This window comes from Thermobia domestica, chromosome 2 (assembly GCF_964235325.1).
Source record: "Thermobia domestica chromosome 2, izTheDome1.hap1.1, whole genome shotgun sequence".
In the NCBI taxonomy this organism is placed as follows: Eukaryota; Metazoa; Arthropoda; class Insecta; order Zygentoma; family Lepismatidae; genus Thermobia; species Thermobia domestica.
This window is the reverse complement of record NC_137455.1, coordinates 318,905,780-318,929,664: the sequence shown is the minus strand read 5'-3', so window position 1 is coordinate 318,929,664 and position 23,885 is coordinate 318,905,780. Positions and strand designations below refer to the sequence as shown.

General features: G+C 34.3%; 1 protein-coding gene across 1 annotated transcript in view; it reads left to right on the top strand.

The window, feature by feature from the left end:
• The first annotated feature begins 578 nt into the window (after positions 1-578).
• Positions 579-23,885, top strand: part of LOC145678647 (aminopeptidase N-like) — a 69,567-nt gene continuing 46,260 nt past the window's right edge. Inside the window, exons 1-4 of the mRNA XM_081749013.1 lie at positions 579-682; positions 10,037-10,568; positions 13,481-13,639; positions 19,055-19,348. Of these exons, the coding sequence (XP_081605139.1) occupies positions 10,057-10,568; positions 13,481-13,639; positions 19,055-19,348 (965 nt within the window). The 5' untranslated portion in view covers positions 579-682; positions 10,037-10,056. The remainder of the gene's footprint in view (positions 683-10,036; positions 10,569-13,480; positions 13,640-19,054; positions 19,349-23,885) is intronic.

Here is a 23,885-nt window from a genome sequence, read left to right as displayed (position 1 = left end):
AAAAACAAGGCCTTAACCAAAATCAATCGAATGAATGGTTTTTGAGCAATAACTCATTACCTGAAAATTAGGAAAACGCCAAAAATGACCTGGGTCCGAAAGGAATAATCACACAATTTTGCTCGTATAGGTACAAAGAAACAAACGATTTGTAAGTTACGAGGGCTCCGACTCAAGTTCTGTTGATTATTTCAATAATCTGCAACATAAATCAATAAATAATAGTTGTCAGAAAAAAAACAGACATTTGAAAAAAAACATGAAAAAGAACGACGTTTTTTATTGAAAAAAAACTTCACAGAAAAAAACCGTTTTTTTACAACACTAATTGCAGACACTATTATCTATTTTATATCACTGAAATAATACACGTGTTCTTAAATTTTGATATTATTGTTCTGCGTGAAGAGGGATGGGATGAGTTGTTTGTTTTGACTGATAGGAATACACTATTTTTAACAATGAATTAGTTTTTTCCATGTCATTCCTGGACGAGATATGAAATTTTGTTTCTATACGAGATAAAAATGTCTAAATGATAAATATTATTATCTAATGTTATTTTTCTTACTGTATCAGTCATCTTACAAACGTTCATTCTTTGCTTGTTATCTTTAATCATAGAAAGGTGGGCCAAGTGCACTCTAAGCTTTCTTCAGCCCATCAGTTCGTTCACTGTAAGGTAAAGTAATCTATTATTATAATTATTATTGGATTGGTACATAAGTTTGTAATGTTTTATAAATTAATATATCTTTATGCACATACCTGTGGAGCACAGCAAATAGTAATTAACAAAATCACACGCGTTTCAATAAACCTAGAGCTATAATACTGTTACAAACAGCTTTGTCTAAGTTTGTCCAGTATTGAGGGTACGTTTCATTCTAAATAAAGACGATTTTCATATATTTATGGATGACAGATATGAGAGGCCAGAAACTTTAGAAATTCATCAGATGCTGAATTCATTGTACACTTGCAGGACTTCTCGCTCAAAATGATAATTATATAAGACAAAATGCGAAGACGTAATATGAATATTTGCTCAAGTTTAGTGGACTTTGTGGTCGACAAACACCGTGTCCGTGGGTTTCCTCGGGATTCTCCCATTTCCTCCCTCTTTATTTATTCCACTGTTTTCTTCATTTCACATGATTACCGTCTCCTTTAGCCAAGCCGGGATAATCGTGTGACATAATGCTAAAATATTTCATTTCATTTTAATATAAAAATTTACTTAAATATTGAGAGAAATTTTGAAATAGACGGGTTTATTTACCCTTTGAATTCATTTCAGTTTTGTGAGAATATAATTTTAAAATGAAGTTAATTTTCACTGTAATCGTGGGGTAGATTGCTATAGTGTCTTAATCAGCAGCACGTTAGAAAGTTGTGTAAAAGGGATTTAGAATGTGTAGATATGCTGCCCCAAGTTCTAAAGTGACAAATCCTAACTGTAAACAGTAAAGATTCTCATATGCATAAGTATTAAAATGCAGAAGTCCAAAAATTCATCTGCCGTCACTGGCTCTGCAAGTACAGAACAACAACAAAATAAATATTAAGAAGAAGCAGAATAATCTGTTTGTACTATCTCCACAGTGCAGGAGTTCAAAAACTTACTTTTTGTGTCAATGTTGACAATATGACAGAATCCAAATGCATAGAAGTAGCGAACATCGTCAAGCAATACTGATTTCAGAGGGCAGCGTGGAGAGGACGAATTTGCTCCTGAACTACAAAATTCTCTCCTTGGGATATACCTACGAACTACTAAATGTGATATATCAGTATATTTAATAGTAATTTTCACCTCTTGTATAGTAAAATTCCCTGTGGTGGACAACATCGTGCAGGTGGGTTTCCTCGGGATATTCTCGTTTTCTCTCACATTCTCATTCCACATTTTTCCCCATCATTATCTTGCCTTAATCATCCGTCTCCCTTAGCCTAAAAGACATGATCCTGGGACGTTAAAATGAAAGATTTCATATTTTCTAATGACGTGGCCCATCAACAGTTAAACACATTGTATAAATATTTATGATCTCTTGGTAAGACTTTAGATATCTAGGTATGAAGACTGAAGACATTACAAAACTGAAAAGTTTATATTTAAAAATAACACGAAAGTCATACAAAACTTCTAATTTATTTTATAACAATGAATTAAGTTTTTTCTTCCCATACACAACTACAGAATAGAATAAACGTTACGGGTCACCGCACTTAAACTAAATCATGTGTTACAGGTATTAATTAAATATCTTCTTGAGAAATACGAACAAAATTATAAATAGTTTTCGGAAAACTTTCCGAAAGAAAACCCATCGCGTGTAGATTTTTACATAAGAAAGAACTTATGCCATGTGTTAAGATTATTAATTAAATATTTGTCTATAGAATAATAATAAGAAAGAAAAACACATGAGTGGTATTTTACAAAATTGTAAAAAAAAAAAAAGTCATTCAAGAGTAAACACCCAAGTGAAAGTATTCACGTAGAAGTGATTTATGTTACATTATAAAAAAAAAAGAAAAAAAACATGAGTTTCCTTCCGCAATGTGGAAAGATGGTAGACTTTTGAAGTATGGAAATTAAGTGCTCAAACTTGAAGAAGTACATTTATAAGTACTGATTACAACAGATTAAAAATATCAAAGTTAGAACTTGATCCTCGGATGCTAAATTCATATGAAAAAGTCTACGCTTCACTGTTTATGTTCCATGACGATAAAGGTTGAAAAGAGAAATCTTAATTTGAACCTCTTCCATATTGAATATATGATTAAAGGAGACGATGGAACATATTCTTGAGAAGCAGAATTGACTGCGAAAAATTGTATCTCGATATTTCTTACCGTTTTAGCTTTACGGAAATCAGTTCTGGAACCGGAAGAACTAGTAAAGTTCAACTTTTTGTGGTTTTGGTTGATTGTTGCTGGTTGTGACGGTAGGTATGTTCTCTTGACACCCTCAATCGATAATAGAAAACTACTTATAGCTATCTAATACTCTTTTGTTCTATGGCGATGAATTGTGAAATCAAAAATGGTTAATTTGTACCACTTCCGGTTTGAATAGAGGGTTAATGGAGAAGATGAAACTCATTCTTAGGAAGCTGAATCTATTTCAAGAAACCAGATTTCGATCCGACACTTATGCATAAAATAATTTGGAAGTCTAAAATGTAATTAAATGTTGAAACAGTTACTATTTCTGCTTTTTTTTTTTTTTTTACTTTGCACGTGTTTAAGTACTTACGTACAGGTCATACATACTAATACTAATCTATTCAAGTTGGGCACATCTGTATTACATATTATACACTATAGAGTCTATAAGATTTAAATGGTCTCACCTTTTCATCAACTAGACACGCATGATGCTTTCTTCACTATAAATAGACTTCTATTGCATTATTTTGGAAAAAGAAACGCTGGTACATATCCTGCATGAAATGTCTCTACATTTTGATTCGAAAAGATGACAAAAAGCATGAAGTGTCCCGAAAAACAAGTACAGTAGAGCGTCGATTTTCCGAGCGTCGGTCAACCGAACGACCGCTTAACCGAACTGTGTACTCGCTCGCACCTGTTACTCTCCCACCCTACCGTCCATCATCCCCCTCACTCCCAAACCAAGTTTCCCACAGTAGTACACATGCAAAATGCGTATGTAATATGTACATATTTTTGTTTAATAAACTGTACCACATACTATATATTCCTACTAAAGTTGCCTTTGTACGTTACTTTGTAATACTTAAAGAGATGCCTGTTTTTATGAATAAATTTACTGTACAGTACTTCTTTTTGCCAAATAAACATGTACAGTTCGATTATCCGAACAAACCAGTTTTCCGAACACCCATGTCCCCCAATTACTTCGGATAATCGACGCTCTACTGTATTGCTTGGAAAAGATGACAGCTCTAACTCCAACACTATGAGCTACGTGAATACACACGCTAGCAATAGCCATCAACGTTTACATTTTACTCCAACCATACTTTGCGCATCTTTAACAAAGTTCTGTAGTCCTATAATCCAATACATCTTTTGTAGCAACACTTGAAATATATTTTAATAATAGGGAAAAAAATATTTAACCCATCAACGCCGAATGTCAGCTACAGGTGACACTACTTTAAAGGCGTCTTCTTGTTTACCAATCGTCCACCAGAGGGTCCTAGTGAGCACCAGCTACTTATCCATATATGTTGCATCACCACACAAAAAAGTTTCCAAGTCGACGTACTGTACAAGGAAGAAGACGCCTTTCAAGTAGTGCCATCTGTAGGTGGCACTGGACGTTGACGGGTAAGCTACTTCTATATTCAAAAGAAGTGAGTTTCATTTCATAGTGTGAATTGCTGTAGACTTCCACGCTAAGCGATTTCAGTGCTCTAACTTGAAGTAGTGATGTAGTATAACTACTGGTTGCAATAGATTAAAACGATCAAAGATAGAACCTGATCCTCTGATGCTGAATAGTTACTCATAAGTCGTTTCTCGCTTTGTCTTAAAGCGTGAAGTGAATTCACACACACACACACACACACACACACACACACACACACACACACACACACACACACACACACACACACACACACATATATATATATATATATATATATATATATATATATATATATATATATATATATAACATACAGATTTCGAAAAATTACTTTTCAGAATTTATGGCCATGAAACGTCCAAATCCGTTGACTGCGCCCAAGTCATCGGCCCGCTGTAACCTACATCGATTTTAATTAAAAAAAAAATCTAGTTGTTTACATTTTTAACGTTCTTTTCTAGTTTGCACATCAACCGACATGCACTACATAAATATAAAGGCTCAAATGTAAGTATGATTACGGTCCTTGTCTTAATAATAAACAGTAAAACACATTTATGTTCAGTGTCAATTTTGAAATGATTTAAGATAAGTAAAGCGGATGAGTAGGTAAAGCCATCTATTAGTGTGACGCACTGAAATGTTTCTTATTTATAAATAGGACTGTCGGTTGGAATTAACAGGGCTTGTTACCAATTAGACTGTCTACATATTTATGTGGTTGTCGTGGCTTCGGGATGAAGAAAAATGAATATAACATGAATAAGTTCTAAACTGCAAAAGTTCTAAAATTCACGTTTAATCATGGGCTTGGAGAGCGCCCGTCTTAGAATCAGCTTACACAGATAATATAGATACAAACATTGTAAGGAATACCGGGCGAAATCGTTATCAAGTTATATTCCTACAGCAACATATTTGTAGATATGCGTGAATAATTTTGGACATGACTGTACGTACGCTACATAACAAAGGGAATTGTACGTCCCCCCATTATGATAACAAGATTTTCTTAAAAACATATTTCCAGGAAAGCAACTCAAGCTCCTTTGGAGTTGGTCAAACCCCCCTTCAACCAACTTCTCCTAATATAGAACAAATTGCAATCGCATATCACTTGTTCTTTAGCATATAGTGTATCATTGCAGGTCCTTTACTTTATTATTCCTTTCTAAAAAAAAACTGGTATTAATTGGTACTTAAAAATAGCTATGATCCTTATTCTTAATTTTTAACTTGGTAACATCAAGCTTTAAACATAAATTTTCGATCTAGTCACTTCTGACTCAAATGTACGAAGACTATTCATCCTAAAAACGGCTAAACCGAGCTGAGAAGCTAAAACAGACTAAATATACCGATTATTCAAATTTTCAGAGATTTATCTTAAGAGTTTTTTTTTATTAATTTTCCAGTAGTAATGCATTTCAAACTTAATTTCTTGAACTCATAAAAAAATCTTCTTCTGTGTCTTCTTTGTCTCCACCTTTCCCAGTATTTGCATTGAGTCGGCGTTCCCACCTTTAATTTTTTTCGTCCACTCTTTTCTATACTGAGCGTCCTCTGTCCGAGCCAGGACAAAGTCGGACAATCAAACATTTGAGAGGGGGGGAAACGATCCCCAAGATGAAGGTCCTATGCCCATATAAATGGTCAGGGTTGGTGTCAGAAAGGGGGCATTCGATCTTAAAATAGCCTACCAAAATCATTATGAGATGAAAATGTAAAACGTCTAGCAAGGAACGTGTCAGCAGTGGAAATCCAAGGCCAGATATGTGAGGTGTACCGGCTGAATGCAATGAGTGACAGCAAGGCGTAAATAGGTGTGCTCGTTCAAGGACAAGCGGGACAATATTCATGATGAAATGTGATCGGACGTTTCACGGTCGGTGTGATACACACTCGTTTCTGAAATTTCGGAGATTCGAAAACTTTGCGCACTGTGGGTGCTCAGACTGGTTACTAAAGAACACAAAAAGAGGAGACTGGTTCGTGCTTTAACCTTTTAACCCGATGGAATGAGGGAGGAAATCAACTATTGGACCACATTGTTCTATGACTCCACCATCGAAGCAGTTAGCAACGGTATGGCGAAACTCGACATCTCCAGTCAAAGTGAAAGCCAAATAGGGAATGTGTAATCGCAAGATTATGTTTGCCGTATTCTGGAATCGTCATGGTGTCCTCTAAGTCAAGTTTATACCACGAGGAACAACCATCAACTCAGCTGCGTACTGCATGATCTTGAAAAAGCTTGGGAGCGCTATACAGAATAGGCACAATGACCTACTCTCATATGATGTTTTGTTGCTGCACGACAATGCACACCTTTACTCTGCTGCTTAAACCGAAAAGTTAACAAGATCTTTTGGATGGAAACTACTGGGCACACACCCTATAGCCTGGACCTTGCGGCGAGCGATTATAAACTGTTCTCGTACCTTCTTTTACCTGAAGCAGTTTCTTGCCGCTCAGCAGTTTGACACCAAGGAAGAAGGGAAAACAACGGCTTAAGGTTCGGTCACAGGCAGGGGACGTAGAAAAACTTCTCGAACGCTATGATAAATGTTGAAACAAACATGGTAATTATGTAGGAAAATGGCTTAATGTGAACAAAGTTAATAATACTAAATAGTGGCACTATCTTTACCAGTTTTGTTTCTGTTGACAATCGGACCTTACTTAAAAACTAGCTCTTGTATGATAAAACAAAATTAGTGAACACTAACAACATCAAGGAAATTGTGCTTTATTGTGTGCGTGTGATTTAGCACAAGTTTAATGTCAGATTAGCCTAAAAATGACAAAGAATGAAATCTCAAAAGAACTGAAACTTTTGTTTAAAAAAATCTAAAATAATCTTAAAAAATCTAAAAGTCCCAGCCTAATAATGACAATTTATGAACTTTAGAGAAACGATTTCAAACACTGTAGTAAATATAAGAGCAGTTTAAGTACAAAATTAAGTTGTGTCTTATCACATAAAATATCACGTAACAAGTCATTACTAGTAAGTAAATAGATATAACACATAAATTTATGTACATTTATTGTAATCCCTTGATAGCATAATGGTTAGGAAGATGTAATTATTTAAATAAGTTGATAGAACTTACATCTAACTCGCTAATTACCATGTCACGCGAGAGAGAACGGGGATTTTCATCATTACTACATGTAAATAGATAAATAATGACACTAGGAATCTAGTCTATCATTTTATTTACAGTAAATGTGAATTGAATCATGAAGATGAGCTTAGTTGGCCCTCACAACTAAATTAATCCTTACATAAAAAGCACGACGCGAATGTCGGCATAATATCTTGGACCAACAAGCTCATTAAACATGTACAACTACTTGCAATGAAATGCTTACATTACTCCTGTCCATTATCGTGATAATAACATAAATTCAAACCATTAAATCAAATAGTTTTGGACAAAAACCTGAATCAATTTCATATGCAAATTTAGTTATAGTAACATGTCAAATTATAAGTCCTGGCACATAGGCCTAAGGTGCTTGAGGAATATGATTATGATATATGCTACCTCTGGTAATAATTTTATGCATATTAAGAAACAAATAACGAATAATTCCAACTTACATGTTTCCAAGTATAACATCCAACAATTGAATGGAAAGACGGACAAAGTCTACGCGAGTACCGAGTACGGATAACGCGACTAGTATACTTCGTCCGAGAATTATCAACTGACTGACCGCTAGTAAATTTTTACTAGTGTTTTTATACACAATTTGTTTTTCCCTTCTATCATCCTGTTCTCTATATCTGGTCTTTCTTAACCACCAAATTGTTATTTCTCTGTGACGTCAATCAGGAAGTCCTTGTTTATCTCGTCACAGGTCCACCTTTCTATGGTCAGAAATAGTTGTTGCTTTCCCTTTCACTTCACTTTGTTTGTTCAAATAAGAGGATTATTTCCGTGAATCAACTTTCTAGATATATTTTAAATCAATTGTTTTAATAAACAATAAAAAATTTCATCCTAGTCTCTATTCACGTCACAGTCTATATATTTACAGGTTTGCCTTTCTCAAATTTGTTTAGTTTCCCTTCTAAGACTAACATAATTAAATGTTATAAGAAAGGAGATTTTCTTACAGATGGCAGCTGGATTAAAAGTCTTTATTCATTTTGATCCATTATATAAGTACCAGCAAATTACTCACGTCTAAATGTGCAGAATATCTTGTCTTCTTCTTTCTGTACTTTTCATGTAAAATTCATCTGAACTCGAAGTCTTGCTCAAAATTTGAGGCATCTCGAAGGAGCACCTCCATTCGTGTTTCTTGTATTCTAGGACAAGTATCTAAGACTAATCAATGAAACAAGTATTTAATCATTTCAGATAATAATTGGAAATATCAGTCATGATTCTAGCCTTATGGGATTCCGAGATGTGGACATCTCATTATACAGTAGTAATTATCATCCCTACCTCATTTTCCTCTCATCTCTTTTCTTGTCTTCTGGGACAAATATCAAATATCGGTAAAATGCATATTTCATACTTTTAAATGAAAGATGTAAACATCAAATTTCATGTCTCTTACCTTAAAGACTTGGAAGATATAGATGTCTTATTGTATAAATAGCAACCCCACATCTCTTTCTTACAGCTTTTATCTTCCCTCCTAGGACAAACACGAGAACACTGTACCACACATTTAAGAATCTTATGTATAAAAATAAATATTTGTATGAATATATGTATATTTATTTACTTATTTTTTATGTTTCTGCGGAGATATTTACCCTATTTTCATTAAATTCGCCCGGAAATAGACATTGATTGCCCGGTAAGCATATGTAATGTTTTCCTGTACTGAATTCCGAATTATCGGTGATGAAACTTTAATTTAGACTTAGCAAAATTTTCCAGAAAAGAATTCGGGATGGCCGGAACTGGTTCCTGGTGAAACTGGTTTTCGGCTCTGAGCGGATCCGGCTCTAGAAGATCCGGTTACGGAAGCGGGTTTTTAAATCCAGATCTGGAACTGGGTTTTCGTTTCCAGGTCTGGAACGTGTTCCTAACATCCGGTTTTGGAACCGGGTTTTTCGGATCCATTAGTGGAATCGGTTACGGAACCGGTTCTGAAAACTGGATCTCTAAGAATCGGTTCCTCGCGGATCCGATTCCGCAGGAACCGGAACTTTGTGGCCATTCGTTAAAAGAGTAACTAAGTGCAATCGTGTAATTTCCATAATGAATTACTAATATCTATGAAGCACCAACTTTTCCCGCAATCTTGAAACGAACAATAATTGTAAAAAGAATTTTAATGTATTGTTTCTGTAACTAATAAACTTCTTTTCAGCTACAGTAATTTCTAAATTTTCTAAACTACACTTCTAAAGGAGAAAAATATGAGCAAAAACGTTCGAAATTCTTCGTGGTTGTATGGTTATAATATGCTCTTATGGTGATAAGGTTCTATTTACGATGATAGAGTACGTGGTTCAAGATACAGGTTAGGCTCTAAATCTATGTCTTATATAAGTAGCTTAGGTGTTGGAAAGGAACATTAATCTCTAAATAAACCTGCCAATCAAATAAAAGAGTTGTGTTCTCGTCAGTGATTATTAAGTGTTATTGAGATTGCAGCATATCATTTATTAATCTATTGATCTCCTTCTAGGTTCTTGAAGAAAATAAATCATGGGGACTTTCAAAATTCAACCTTTCTTCCTAATACTATTTGTGGTGATTGGAATAGGACACCATGTTCAAGGAATACCTCCACCTATACGTTTAGGACAATTCCCACCCCAGTTACGAGATGGATCTGATATTCGTCTGTCTGGCTACGTAGTTCCTGATCTTTATACCATTACTTTGATACCTTTCTTCGAAGATAGAAATTTCACCTTTCTTGGTGCTGAAAGTATTGTCGTTAATGTAACACATGAAACTGACAACATAACTCTACATATTCTTGATATAACAATAGATGAAGAAACAGTGCGGGTGGTTGAGGTATCCTCGGGGTCAGAGATTGCGATCACTGGCCACGAATATAATGAGGATTTGGAGTTCTACATAGTTCAGTTGCAAGAGACTCTTCAGCCAGGACAACAATATGAATTGAGTTTAAACTTCACTGGAACTTTGATCCATTATAATACAGGATTCTACAGGGATTCCTATATAACAAGTGATGGAGAAACAAGGTAAGTAAGGTTTGATTAGTGAGTGGTCATACAGGTCGGGTCCCTTCTTAAACTAGGTTCATGTTTCATATAGTGGTGAAAAGTGACTTTAAATTTCAAATCAATCAATAAAGAAATACATCTTGTAAGTCTCTCAAATTTCTATCAAACTAATCATTTTCCTGTCGGGTTTGGGATATTTGTCAAGTAAATTCGATTTGAAACACAAGTATATGTTAAGAAAATTTGCTATACAATGTATTTGTGTAAGTACTTCGACAGTACTTCAATACGATATTTCGGATTATATTCTCCAATGATATAAAATGAATTATTTACTTTGTAGAACACTCACGACAGTTATATATGTGAGATATATTAAAAAAGACAACACCTTTGACATTCTTGCTTTTCGTTCATTCTCCAAACTTTCAAAAACTCTCGTTCAAAGTACTCCTCTCTATTGTTAAAAGACTGTTACCATTGTTTCTTCGAATTTTGGAACGAATACTGAAAATCAATTTTCTTGATAGCGTGCAGTACTATCGTCGTATATTCGTGAATTTTCTGTGTGGACTAAGTAATATGTTCTTTCAAAGTTGTTTTAAGTTTGAGAAGTAGAAAAAACTCTACCAGAGCCAATTGCGCAGAATAGGGTGCGTGGGACAAAATGAAAGTGTGACGTTTTGCCAGTTAATTTGCAAGTTTTTTCACTCAGAATTTGAAGTAAAGTTTCTACACTTATACCAACTCTTTTAGCAACCTTACAAATGGTTACACGACAATTTTTACTAATTGCAGCGCGCACAATCTCAGCATCTGTTTTAACAGTTATCCGAACTTGTGACTTTAATAACATTACGTTCTTGAACTTCTTTCAGATAGATTTTTTTAAATGCATCAATGAAGTTTGAGTCCTTGTACAGTATATTATGTGATTAATTTTTGTACTCTTTGTATGAATATTTACATTTTAAATTTGTACATTGTTTTAAGCAAGCTTATGCACCTAAATTTCTAGCTCTATTTATAGGAAAACTTCTGAAAAACTCAGATTCAGCTAAATCGTTTCGTTATACTCAAAAGCGGGAGATGTCCCCTAATTTCATTAAAAAATAGTAAGCTCATATTCAGTAGGAAAATTTACAAGCAAATAAACATACATAAAGCTTCTTTCGTTTCAATAGTAAAAAAGAATTCGATGGTAAATTATTTTAACCATTTAGATTTATACTCCTTGATAAACTAAAAAGGAACTGATCAAGAATAGAATTTATTTTGCCGTCCTAATTGGAGGTAGGTGCAGTGGCTTCTTTCTGTTTGGGCTGTGCGAATAGTATATATGCATTTGCTTATACTCTTCCGAGAGAGAGAGAGAGAGAGGAAGGGAGAGAACGTAGTTCTGCTGGAAGAATAAATCTTCTTTCAATTTATGTAGAAATAAGTTAAATTGTAATTGAAAAGTTTGTAGTAAGATTATAAATCAAGAATCCAATCTATTAGTATCAAACCGAATTGATTTTCACATTTCTAAATTAAGATTCTCTGAACCGCTTTTAAGAACTAAACGGTGTTTTCTCAATTTTTTCGTAATACACCACTGGATGAACTTTCATAAGATCTCTGTCATTTCCGGAAACCATTTTATACTATTTGTTTCTTTGTGAATGATTGCTAGGTGCTAATACGGCTGAAGTACATCTTCCCCCTGGGAAGAAATTCAATTTGTACACAGGATAAAAGAGTCCCATTGCTATTAAGCGCAAAGTAAACAGGACTCAGCGAAGAGGTTGCAATTGCTTTGGTAACTTATATAAGAGAGACTTATTTTCTGAGGGATGAGAGTTAAGGTATAGTGGAAGATAAAATAGAGAGGAGAAAGACACTCCATACGTTAACAGGGGCTGCGGTGGCTTACTGATAGTGCTTCACCTCTGGTGCATGGGGTCCTGGGTAAAACCCTGCTCCCGCGAAGTAGACTTTGTGGTGGAGAAACCGTGTATTTCCTCGGGGTTCTCCCGTTTCCTTCCACTTTCTTAATTCCACCATTTCATTCATTTCCCATCATCACAATCTCCTTTAGCCTAGCCAGCATAACCGTGGGACGTAAAACTCAAAAATTTCATTTCATTTTTTGATATGTTAAGACAAAAAGATTAGCCGAGGATATGAACCTCCTGAATTTTTCAATTTGCACAAGTCATCTATAAGATATGACGAGATACATCAGAAGTTATGGAAATCTTCTATGTATGGAAATTTATGTCTAAATGTGGTGGCTTAAGCTTCTGTTTATTTTACTGTCTTATTTTTCTAAACATTCATATTTTGTGCTTATCAAAAATCAAAGTATTTTAAATCAAAAAGGTAAACTAGGATAAATATTATTATCATATGACAGACTTTAAAAGTGAAACTTTGAGTTTTCAGAAATAAATATATATATATATATATACTCGATAAACCTCGTAACAATATAGCAAGAAAATAATTTATTTAAGAGAACTTTGAAAATACAGTTTACGGAAATACTAAGAACATTTCTCCTTGACATTTATTGTATATTTTTCAATTGGATATTATATTTATCATTTTTGTGATATGTATTATTATTATCATACTCATAATTGAAAGTCTTAAACTATTACAAACTTTGGAGTAATGATAATATTAACTACTATGTACACTTTTCAGTTTTAAAGTGACGAATGTAGTACATTATTTGAATTGCAATTGTTTCACAACCCAACTACTTCGAAGTCAAACTTTTTTCCTTTTTCCGACTGTCTCAATGGTTTTTCCTTCTTTACTGAAATTGTTTATTCAATCTAATACTTCTATATTATCGCAAGAAATACGAGTGTCTTGTTTTTAAGTAGTTTTTGCATATAATACAAAATTCGCATAATTACTCTTATTTCTTTGTAATGAAGATGGGTAGCAGCAACAGATTTCGAACCTACAAGTGCCCGAACAGCTTTTCCATCATTCGATGAACCAGGGTACAAAGCTAGATTCAGGATTTCTCTTGGAAGACCGGAAACTTATTCTGCTGTGTCCAACATGCCACAAATTGGAGAATCTCAGCCCATGTAAGAGCTATGTTTTCAATTAAAACATTTTAAACTGATTTATTAAATATATAATTTATCTTCTGTCCTCTCTTGATAAGATTGTGAAAGAGGTAATATATCAAGAGAAAATAGATTGTTTCTTTTCAGCTTTCAGAGTGAAACTAAGAATGATAATATTTAATTTAATGTTTAAAAGAAGTGCACATTACATGGAAAACAATGGAATGCATATATCCTGATTAATGTTCTTTTACGTATCTCTATGTTGTAAAAGGAAGTTAATGGAAGTTGATGCACTATTATGAAGTAGTTGGTGAAGTAAAAAGTTGAAAATAAGCTGGAAAAACTTCGAGGATACCCATGAATACATTCTTATTAATGATATGACTTGCAATCGAACTGAAATTTCTTTGCAACAGAGATGACGTTCTATCTTTCAGCTGTCGTATTTTTGACCGTACACTATGGGTATAATACATCAGGTTCCTAGCCAGCCTGATTTCTTAGAGGAGGCAAAAGATAACACCGAGGGGGGTATAGCCGATATCATGAAACGCAAACGTTATTTATTTATAATTTATTTAATCTGTAAAAGGGTTGTCAATCATTTTCGTTTTACCTTCTTCAATGTTTATCTTTTCAAGACATTTTTATCTAAACAAACAACACAAATTTTCAGTGGGAGTTGGAAGTGGTCGCATGAGTTGTTAAGCCCCCTGGCCTTCCCGTAGCTGTAGGCTTGCTCTAGAGTTTATGTATGTTCTCAGTTAAAGTTCTTCGCTAATTTCACCCTAATTTTTGAAATTTTATTGAATAGCTGAAGGAAATGAAAAAATATATAAAAAACTGGAAAGCAAGTCAGGTAGTATCTACATAATGTAATGTTACTAAACCAACTCATGACTGTTTCCAAACCTTTTCTTATAAATCAGATACTAGAATGTGCAGTTTATGACATCATTATTTACTGGACGTCCATAGGGCCTATGCGGTTGCAATGATGCGAACAGACTTTGGGGGAGATGGCTGAAAATCAGCTTACGTATAGAAGAAACTATGTAGATTCTATATTCCAGAAACAGACTGTCCTACAATAGATGAAACATAGTCGAAAAGCAAGAAACATTAACATTAATGTCAATGGAACATCAAAGAAAAACAAACAATTCCTCCACTTATCTTAAAAACCGAAAGAGGTAAATCGCTGAAATTCAGCTTAAATATAGAAAAGACTCTGTACCTTCTACATTAAAAAAGAAATTGTCCCATAATGGATGACCCATACTAAAAACAACAACAACAACAACACGAAATATTAACTTTAATGTCAATGGTAAGTAATGATAAAATGAAGTCGTCCACATATCTAAAAATGTAATGAGGAGATGGCTAATTGAAAGCTTCATACAAAGACGTAATGAAGAGCTTAAGAACGATGTACAGCACGTAAGGTAAATATGGGTAAAACATTGCCAAAGTCAAAGTGTATGCATCTTATAATTATCCAATACGCCTTACGCGGAGGTTACGTGCTTGAAATATCTCACATCTACAGACTCGATTTAACACACAACGTGACTTGGCCGGATCACGTGGCACAGTTTGGTTCCTATAGTAACCAGATAGACCCTTTGTACGCTATAGGAAAAGTATTGATAATAATTATTGATTCATATAATAGAGTATTCAAAACATCTGCCTTACCTTCTAAATTTTTTATATTCTTTATTGTCTGTAAATTAGTTACTAAAACTAAAATAAAAGAAAAAAAATGAGTGGGCTTAGCAAAGAACTTGAACCTTCTGTGCCTTGATTCTTTGGAAGTGCATCATGTCTCACGTATTTGATGCTTGATATGGTGCAATAACAATGTTTTTGAGTTCGAAATTCTTAGAACGAGGAAAGGCCAATGAGAGATATTTAGTGGATCTGGAATAAAGCTTATGATTAAAAGCACAATGAGTAAAATGGTTTGAATAAATTTTATTTGGTTAAATAAAATTGGAATAATATCGTATCTAGGTTGCTTTAATTTTGTAATAATCTACAGCATTCTGTTTTAGAGAGGGCAGAAAATGACTTAACGTGGGTACTGCATGGTACTGAAACCAGTATTTTTATACTCCAGTTTTCCTCTCAGGGTCATATTTAACATAGTCTAATTGGCAATCGTCTTATTAAAATAGGCATTTACCAAAAGTGTTCATATAAAATCATTAGTTTTTTTTAAATGAATACGTGTATGTTTTGAATGTTGTATTTCAATCTATTTGTATATACATTTGTAAACAATTAAACAACGAAGCACAAAGGAGTTCAAAGTAAGTGTGATTTTAAGAATTTTCAGGATTGTGTAAATATGACTCCAGCATGTTTTTTACGTCTTAGTATTCAAGTTAATATTCTCAGAAACAAGGTGGTGTTTTCATAATGCTTTAGATTGTGTGAAGAGTTCGGGGTTTAATAGGGCCTTTAACAAATGCCTTCTTAATAATAGAATTGGTTTATTTAATTTATTAGGGTATAAGTTATGATAGTTAAACTATTTACAATGGACCTGGTGATTATATCGGCGAAGAATATTGCCACCAGTTACTGTTATTATGAATCTTATTAATAATTTATTCTATGCGGTTTCGAATAAGTTATCGTAGTAATTATCATACATTAAATAAAGAAGATTATTAAAACATTTGAAGAAAATGCAATTTACTTAATTAGTAGGTAACGTACCTGGATATAATGCAGCAGTCAGTCCTGTCAGTGAAGAAAGATGAGAGTATCTAATAGAGAATTTGGTCTTCAGAACTGACTCTTCCTGGTGTACAATAATATTGCAATCTAGGGAGTGAGTTGGCTGAGAGATGTGTTATAGTTAATCCCTATATTTAGAAACCACACATCAACTCAAGCAATACGGAACTCATTGTCATCTGGCAAAAGAGCAGCACTACTCTGAAACAACATCTGGAATATAGCACGGGCATGGTCAGCTAAAACTTGTATATAGTCACTGACACTGTGAGCATAACCATTTAACTCACTGAATATCAATAAATTGAGACCCAGACTGTCACAGAGTCGCCCTGTTTCATACATAGACAGAATCCAGTTCGGATCATAAATTTCTGTGATCATCCGCAATAAGTAAACACGACTGGCAGTTGGAAATACGATGAAAGAGGATTCATGGAACCATATTAATTTCTAGTCCACCTTGAGTGTTCTCGTCACAATTCTCTTCATCGACTGTTTGAAAAACGCAACCAGATCGCTGATGTTCATGTTATACAATTTGTGTCGAATTGTAACTGTCGTAATATATTTAATATGTAGGTTGCGTTCCGCAGTAACATTTTTAGCACCTTGACCCTTACCACCCTCGAATGACAATCTTTATGAATGTTCGATGATTAATGTCACTCAGGATTCTCGTACGTTTACTATTGCTCTTAATTTATCTCACTTCTTTATGAGTTCTATAGTCAGTTATCACCTTGGACATTGTTCTTCACAATACACTAACACATTAAAGCCTCTACATTTACTTGTGCGAACTGACTGCTCACCACAATTTAGACTCTTTGAAATTCAGAGAGGTCTCTCCTTTTACATCATCAACGTCTGTCCACCTGCTTACTTAAATGCTCTTTGATCTGCAAAACTTATAGCTTCTATTCAACAACTACCATTATTAACCACTGACAGTAGTAGTGTGGCTGGAATACTGAAACCTTGGAACCAACATATTGTATTCATTAATATTGATCTACTGACTTGAAACTATAGTAAGTTTCTGGAATCCGTACACATTGATCAGCTATTCTTTGAATAGTACGCGACTGTCTCCCTAGCATGATACTGAAAATTTGCTAGAGTATCTATTTCACAGTAAATTCAGTCTATTTGCTGAGAAGGGAAACGACTCCTTGTTTCCAAAATGAACGCTTGAACCTCAGTATTCAAGACAATTTCTAAGATAACATATCTTTGGAAGACATTTTATCCGGAGCTAGAGTAGTAAACAAGTCTGGGATTGAATGTTCTGAAAAAATAAAAGACAATAATTTGTTCGTCAATCCTGTCAATTGGAGAATACAATCACTGCATGATGCCCACCTTTACTTCTTGTTACGAAACTTAAATATGCCAATGATATAATCATTTGAGTAAATTAATTATATGAACATCTAAAAGTTTGCTATGTTACAACACTATCTCCTTTAGCATTACATATACAAAATATATGTCTAACCAAAGTTTATGCTAGAGTAGACACTTTTAAATCTTATTTGACATCATTTGACAGAGAACACTAGGTCAAGCTCTCCAATAACCTCTTCACCCGGTTTGAACGTAACGGATCTAGTTCATCAACTGTAGCTCCTCCAAGTGCGAGTTGTAATAAAAATTAGCTAGGTGTTTACTACATTCTGTTGGTCATAAGTTGGAAATTGAATTTAGCAGCATATTTTTGTGAAACTTGACCTACTGATATACTGACTTGAAATTATAGTAGTCTCTGTGAAACTGTGTAACAATTCCATAATTCCTTCTAAATTTATACTTGTACTCTTCTGGTACGTATGTTAACTAAGAAGCCAGCCAAAATGTTGTAGGCTGTTAGCCAACGCGTTTTGGGCGTGGAAGAGCCGGGTTCGATTCTCGGCGGGATCTCATGTGATTGGACGTTAATAGTATGTCAAGGCCTCATATAGCCTCGCTGCTGAACTGGACGTGGGGCTTAAAATAACTCAATATCTAAATGTTCTATTACCACGAACGCGTAACATGTTTCTTCGAACGCTGATACTTTTTCTTCCTGATATGTACAATTTTGCAGTATTCCACATTAATGTTTTTACTTACTCTATTTCACCCTACTATGAAAGAAACGTCTATATAAACATATGGGGGAAAAATGAATAGTTTCATAGCTAGGGCTGTCTAAAATCGTGAAAAACCTAAATTTCAACATGGACTACTTCGAATTCGTGAATGTATGGATGATGGTCCATATCAGCATAAAAAAATCACACACACAATCCAAAAATGCTTATTTCATTAATGAGCAATGGGCGTGCAAGGGATTCTCTACAGGATGTAATTCCCGGCATACTCTCAACAGCGTTTTCAGATAACTCTAATTTTAAGATCAGTCTAATGTAGGTAGGGTTTAAAGTACAGCAAAAATTTTCAAGCATATTGTTCTTGATGTGGTAAATTTGATTACATTGCTGCAATGACTAAGAATCATTGAAAATTTATAATTTAGTGGATTTCTTAGGAATATTTGGGAAATGCGACAATGTTTTTGAAACTTTATGATCAGAAACAATTTTTCATTTGCGTTCTACTTTATTTAATGCATTATTTACTTCATGAACATTTCTTTAAAGCTGTATTTATTTAAAATTTTCCTTTTGTTTTCAGATCTGACATTCCTGGTTATTATTTGGATACTTTTGATGAATCTGTGTATATGCCTTCCTACCTTGTAGTATTACTGGTATCAGACTTTGCTTCTGCCTCCAGTAGTTCTAATTACACTATTTATGCTCAACCTGCTCTGATAAACGACACAGAATATGCATTAGAAGTCGGTCCTAAACTTATCGATTTCCTAACTGAATACTTAGGAATACCATTTGCACTTCCAAAGTTAGATTCAGTAGCTCTTCCTAGCAAGAGTGGAGCCATGGAAAATTGGGGATTGATTACATACGGGTAAGTAATAAAATAAATGAATAAAATACGTAAAGAGGATTTCAGAAACAATATAAGCATAGTTGTTTACTTAATAAGATAAAGGTATTGTATACGTTAATATTGATTTAAATTTATTAGTTTAATACAATGTAGTTATACTAAAAAGAACTTACGCTTAACAGTATGAAACTACATGTAATAGTTACAACTTTTTTCATTTGTTGGACCTTTCTTCTTCAGTCAGTCTTGACCATGTCCATCCATTTCCTTTGTGGTCATTCTCTCTCTCTCTTCTAATCTGCATTCATTATGATCAATTTTCTGACCTACCATCATAGCCTTATGACCACTGCAGTCTTCGTTCTTGAATCTCCTTAGATATCTCTGCAATCTTAGTTGTTTATCCTACTTTGTCATTCCCCTCTCTGTCTCTTCTTGTTGTTCTACACGTCCTATCTAGAAGTCTTAGTTTTGTAATATTTAACTTTCAAAATTATTATTTTGTAATATTATGAACGGTAACGGTATTAGGAAATACAATGACATAAAGTTATTTAAGCAGTAATATTTGGATGAGTTGTTCAGCAAATTAGGATCAAAATATTCAAAGCAATGGGTCTTTTTGCCTGTAACAGTCTTAGTTAACACACAATCTGCATTTATGTAAGAGCAGTCTATAGCAAATATATTAACTTTTTTCATCACAACTAGTAACTCTCCCCTACTCTTTGTTTCCCTGTGTCCTTTAGATTCTTATCGCTTCTAAACACTGAATATGTTTGCCATTGAAGAAATTTGAGATCTATTTGTTTCTATTGAACCAAATTGATTAATTCCAGCTATATTATTGTTTGGTCACAAGTTATTAAGTAAAACTACACATTTTCGTAGTAATCCAATTTGCATTCTGGAAAAAGATACTTAGGAATGTGTTGGTGACTTTTCCTTGTTTCTTGGCATTTTAAACTTTCACTACTTGCGAATGATCAGTTTTTTATGTAACATTTTCTTTTGCTTGTTTAAATATTCTCTTTGTAATAACATCACTTTCTCCCCTCAGTCCCTGGTGGCTTTCAATCTTGTGATTTTCTGGGCAGTTGAGGAAATGACACATTGTAAACTCCTCTTGAACTCTGATTCATTTATATGGTTTCCAACTCACTTTAACTATCTTGTGAGTGAAACATATTTCAAGAACTTCACTTTGATCACACACATCATTAACACTTTTGAGTTATAATATACATGGCTTATTATCGGTACTTGCTTTATTAAATCTTAGGAAAGCATGTTTCCCTTGTTCTCTGGTTAGCTCCATAAGTTTCTTTTTTCATTTCAAGAACAAGCACAGAAAAGTCCACAAATATTAGAGATTTAGTTCGTTTTGCTATATACACACTTCTTCAAATTTCCAGTTTCTCTTTATATAAATGAAATTTACCATGTTGGCGTGTTTTTGCCTCTTTCTAGTTTATGAATATCTTACTCCGAAATTTCATTTCCAGTCCTTTTAAAAGCCTTTGTTTGCTATCTTTCTGCATTTTTTACAATCTTTCCAAGTTTCATCTTTTCTCCCTTCTAAGATTATAAAAAATAAATTGTTTCTTTGCAAAAAATTCTCAAACCTGTCTATTTTATTTCGATTCATTTCAATTTATTCCTTAAGTATTTGGTTTTAACTCGTTTCTCTCAAATTCACTTTGAACACTATTCAATTGTTTACAAAATTCAAACACTTCATTTATTTTATTTCAATTGTTTCCAATTTCACGAACACACATTCAAGCGACTCCTCCATGACTTCACACTTCACTAATTCCTAGAGCATGTATAAAACACGTCTTTCTTCAACGACTGCCTCAGTCGACACTAACATCGTTGAAAATGATAAACATCATTTTTGATTATTTTTTAAGGTTACTACTTCCTATTCCCACAACTACTGTGATAGAAGTGTCTTACCCCCAACATTAATTCAGTCAGATAATGGAGAAAGGGTTTCAGTCAAACAAGTTTAGTTTTGTGAATCATAAAAATTGTAATTTTGAAACTATCAATTGAAGATGAACCAAAGCTTTTTCCACGTAGATAACATTCATATTATACGAATACTGTATAGGAAAACCATTTTTTGCTCATTGCCATGGCAACAAAATTATTTTCTATTGTAGACTGAGGCCCTTCTTGCATTTAAATTATAGGCGAAAGCCTGTATGTATATAACTTTATATTCTTTTTTATTGTTTTGTTGCTCTTTAAAACAAAACTATGTTAATACGTTTGTTGCCCAGTTAAAAACCTATAATAGGTATAACAAACATAACTCCAAATGGAAACAAAGATACGTTTATTGACTACATTAACTTATTAAACACACGGCAATATGGAATTCCAAACGGTGTTAAGATTTGTTCCTCTTAAATAATAAAAAGGAACATTATCAATCTACTTGGACATCTGGCTCGATTTTCTGAACTGTAGGCCAATTCATGATCAAATTATAGAAGTGTTTGTGCTCATTACGATCATGTGGCAGAAGTTTCCTGAGTCATTAATTTTGGCACTCTTGATGGCAATTTTACCGGCGGCATAAGCTGCAGGTTGTGTCAGTGTTGGTTTTTGTTGTTCATCTTTGCACATTTTGAATGTGTCACTATACTCTCAATGGTTTGACTCGCAAAGATTTTACCAAAGTTCTCTTTATAACAAAATAACTGCACGTAACTGCTGATTTCAAATCGAATTTTGTTTAGTTTGGAACACTCTTGCTATCCGTTTCCTGTGATAGCAACTCTCCTTTTAATACGTTTCCCATTATCATTTGGAGTCCAAAATGCCTTTGGTTTCAACTTCTTTTACAGGAAACGTATTGCTCCCAGGTGTCTAGCTACTGTTTGTAATTAGTTCCTTGATTTCACCAAGAGTGTATATTCTATCAAATTTGTTGCCTTACTGTTGCAAAATCCCGATCATACGGCAAAAAAGAAAGTTTCCTTACAGGAAAAAAAAAAACATTGTTACCTTGTCAAAACAACCTGTGTCTGTAAGTATCAATACAAATCTAGACAACTCATGATTCTTATTCTCCTTACTACAGTCCTATCTTTATAGTAATTATACTCTAAACTTTTGCATATCGCAATTATCTTAATATTTTTTTAGCATTCAAATTCACACCTTTTCCTTTCTTTCCCACTAACTTCGTCTTTGTAACTTTCATTTTCTGTTTCACAACCATTATGGTTATTCAACCACTTTCTTTTTTAATACACAATACTAAGATGATAGGAAGCAGTGATGTTATCAATAAAACAGCGCATACAAAACCTTAAACCGAAAAGCAAACATGACAAACAAATGAAAATTGCTGGCTTAGTAACCGAAAGGGAAGAAAAATCAATAGCTATTACCAGTAACATATAAAACAAATATAATTATCCATGAAGAAAGTTCTTCAGTGACTGACTCAAGCCCGTTTTGCATAAAATAATGAAAGTTGACATCTGTTTATAAAATATTAGACCAACGAAATTAAAGGTCTTTATGAATGGAAACATAGGTGTACCCTAGAGGAACCAAATTCCGTTGTTAACTCTATTTCGTCATTTTACTGATCGCAGCCATTTTTGAAATAACTAATTTTATTTTTCCAGATTGTAAATTATATTTATACAATTTTGGACTGAAACCGCTCCAGGAGTTCCAATTTATGCTGGAACATATATTCATATACACATTCATTTTTACGAGGGACATTCTATATTGATTTACACTTTATTTTTTTACACTTATAAGAACCTTTAGGCCTCGTCAGATACATTCACTTTCTCAACATAGTCTCCATTAAAAACTACACACTTGCGTCACCGATGTGGCAAATTCTCTATGCCCTCTGCGAACAATTTTTTCCGGAGTTTATCGCACCCACGTCCGGACAACATCCTGCAGTTCTTGGAAGTCGGCAAAATGCTATCCACGCAGCGGTTTCTTCAATGCTCCGAATAGGTGGTAACCAGAAGGGGCCAAGTCAGGAGAATAAAGCTGGTGTGGCAGCACCTGAAACCCCAGCTCACTAATGACAGTAGTGGTTGTCCGACTCGTGTGGGGACGAGCGTTGTCGTGTTGCAGGAGCACACCTTTCGGCCATTTTCCCGGTCGTTTCCTCTGAATTGCACTGCGCACTGAAACTCCGAAGCGTTGTCACGTACGACTCGCTGCTAATGGTGGCCCCGGGTTCCAATCAGTAAATGAGAACGATTCCATTCTAGTCCCAGAAGACTGTAGCCTTGCGTTTGCCGACTGAGGGCTCTGCACGTAACTTCTTTGGCATGGGGCTTGGTAACTTCTTTGGCCTTTGTGTTTCCACTGCATTGATTGGGCTTTGGTCTCTGGCTCATTGTAGTGAGCCAAATGTCGTCGCTAATAACGGGTTTGAACTTGGCCTTCTGGATCCTGGCTGTAGTGTTGGAGAAGATTACTGCTCTCGTCCTTGAGCTTTTGTCTTTGTGCTGCATTCAGAGATTTCGAAACCCACTTCTGGCTAAATGAAGGTATG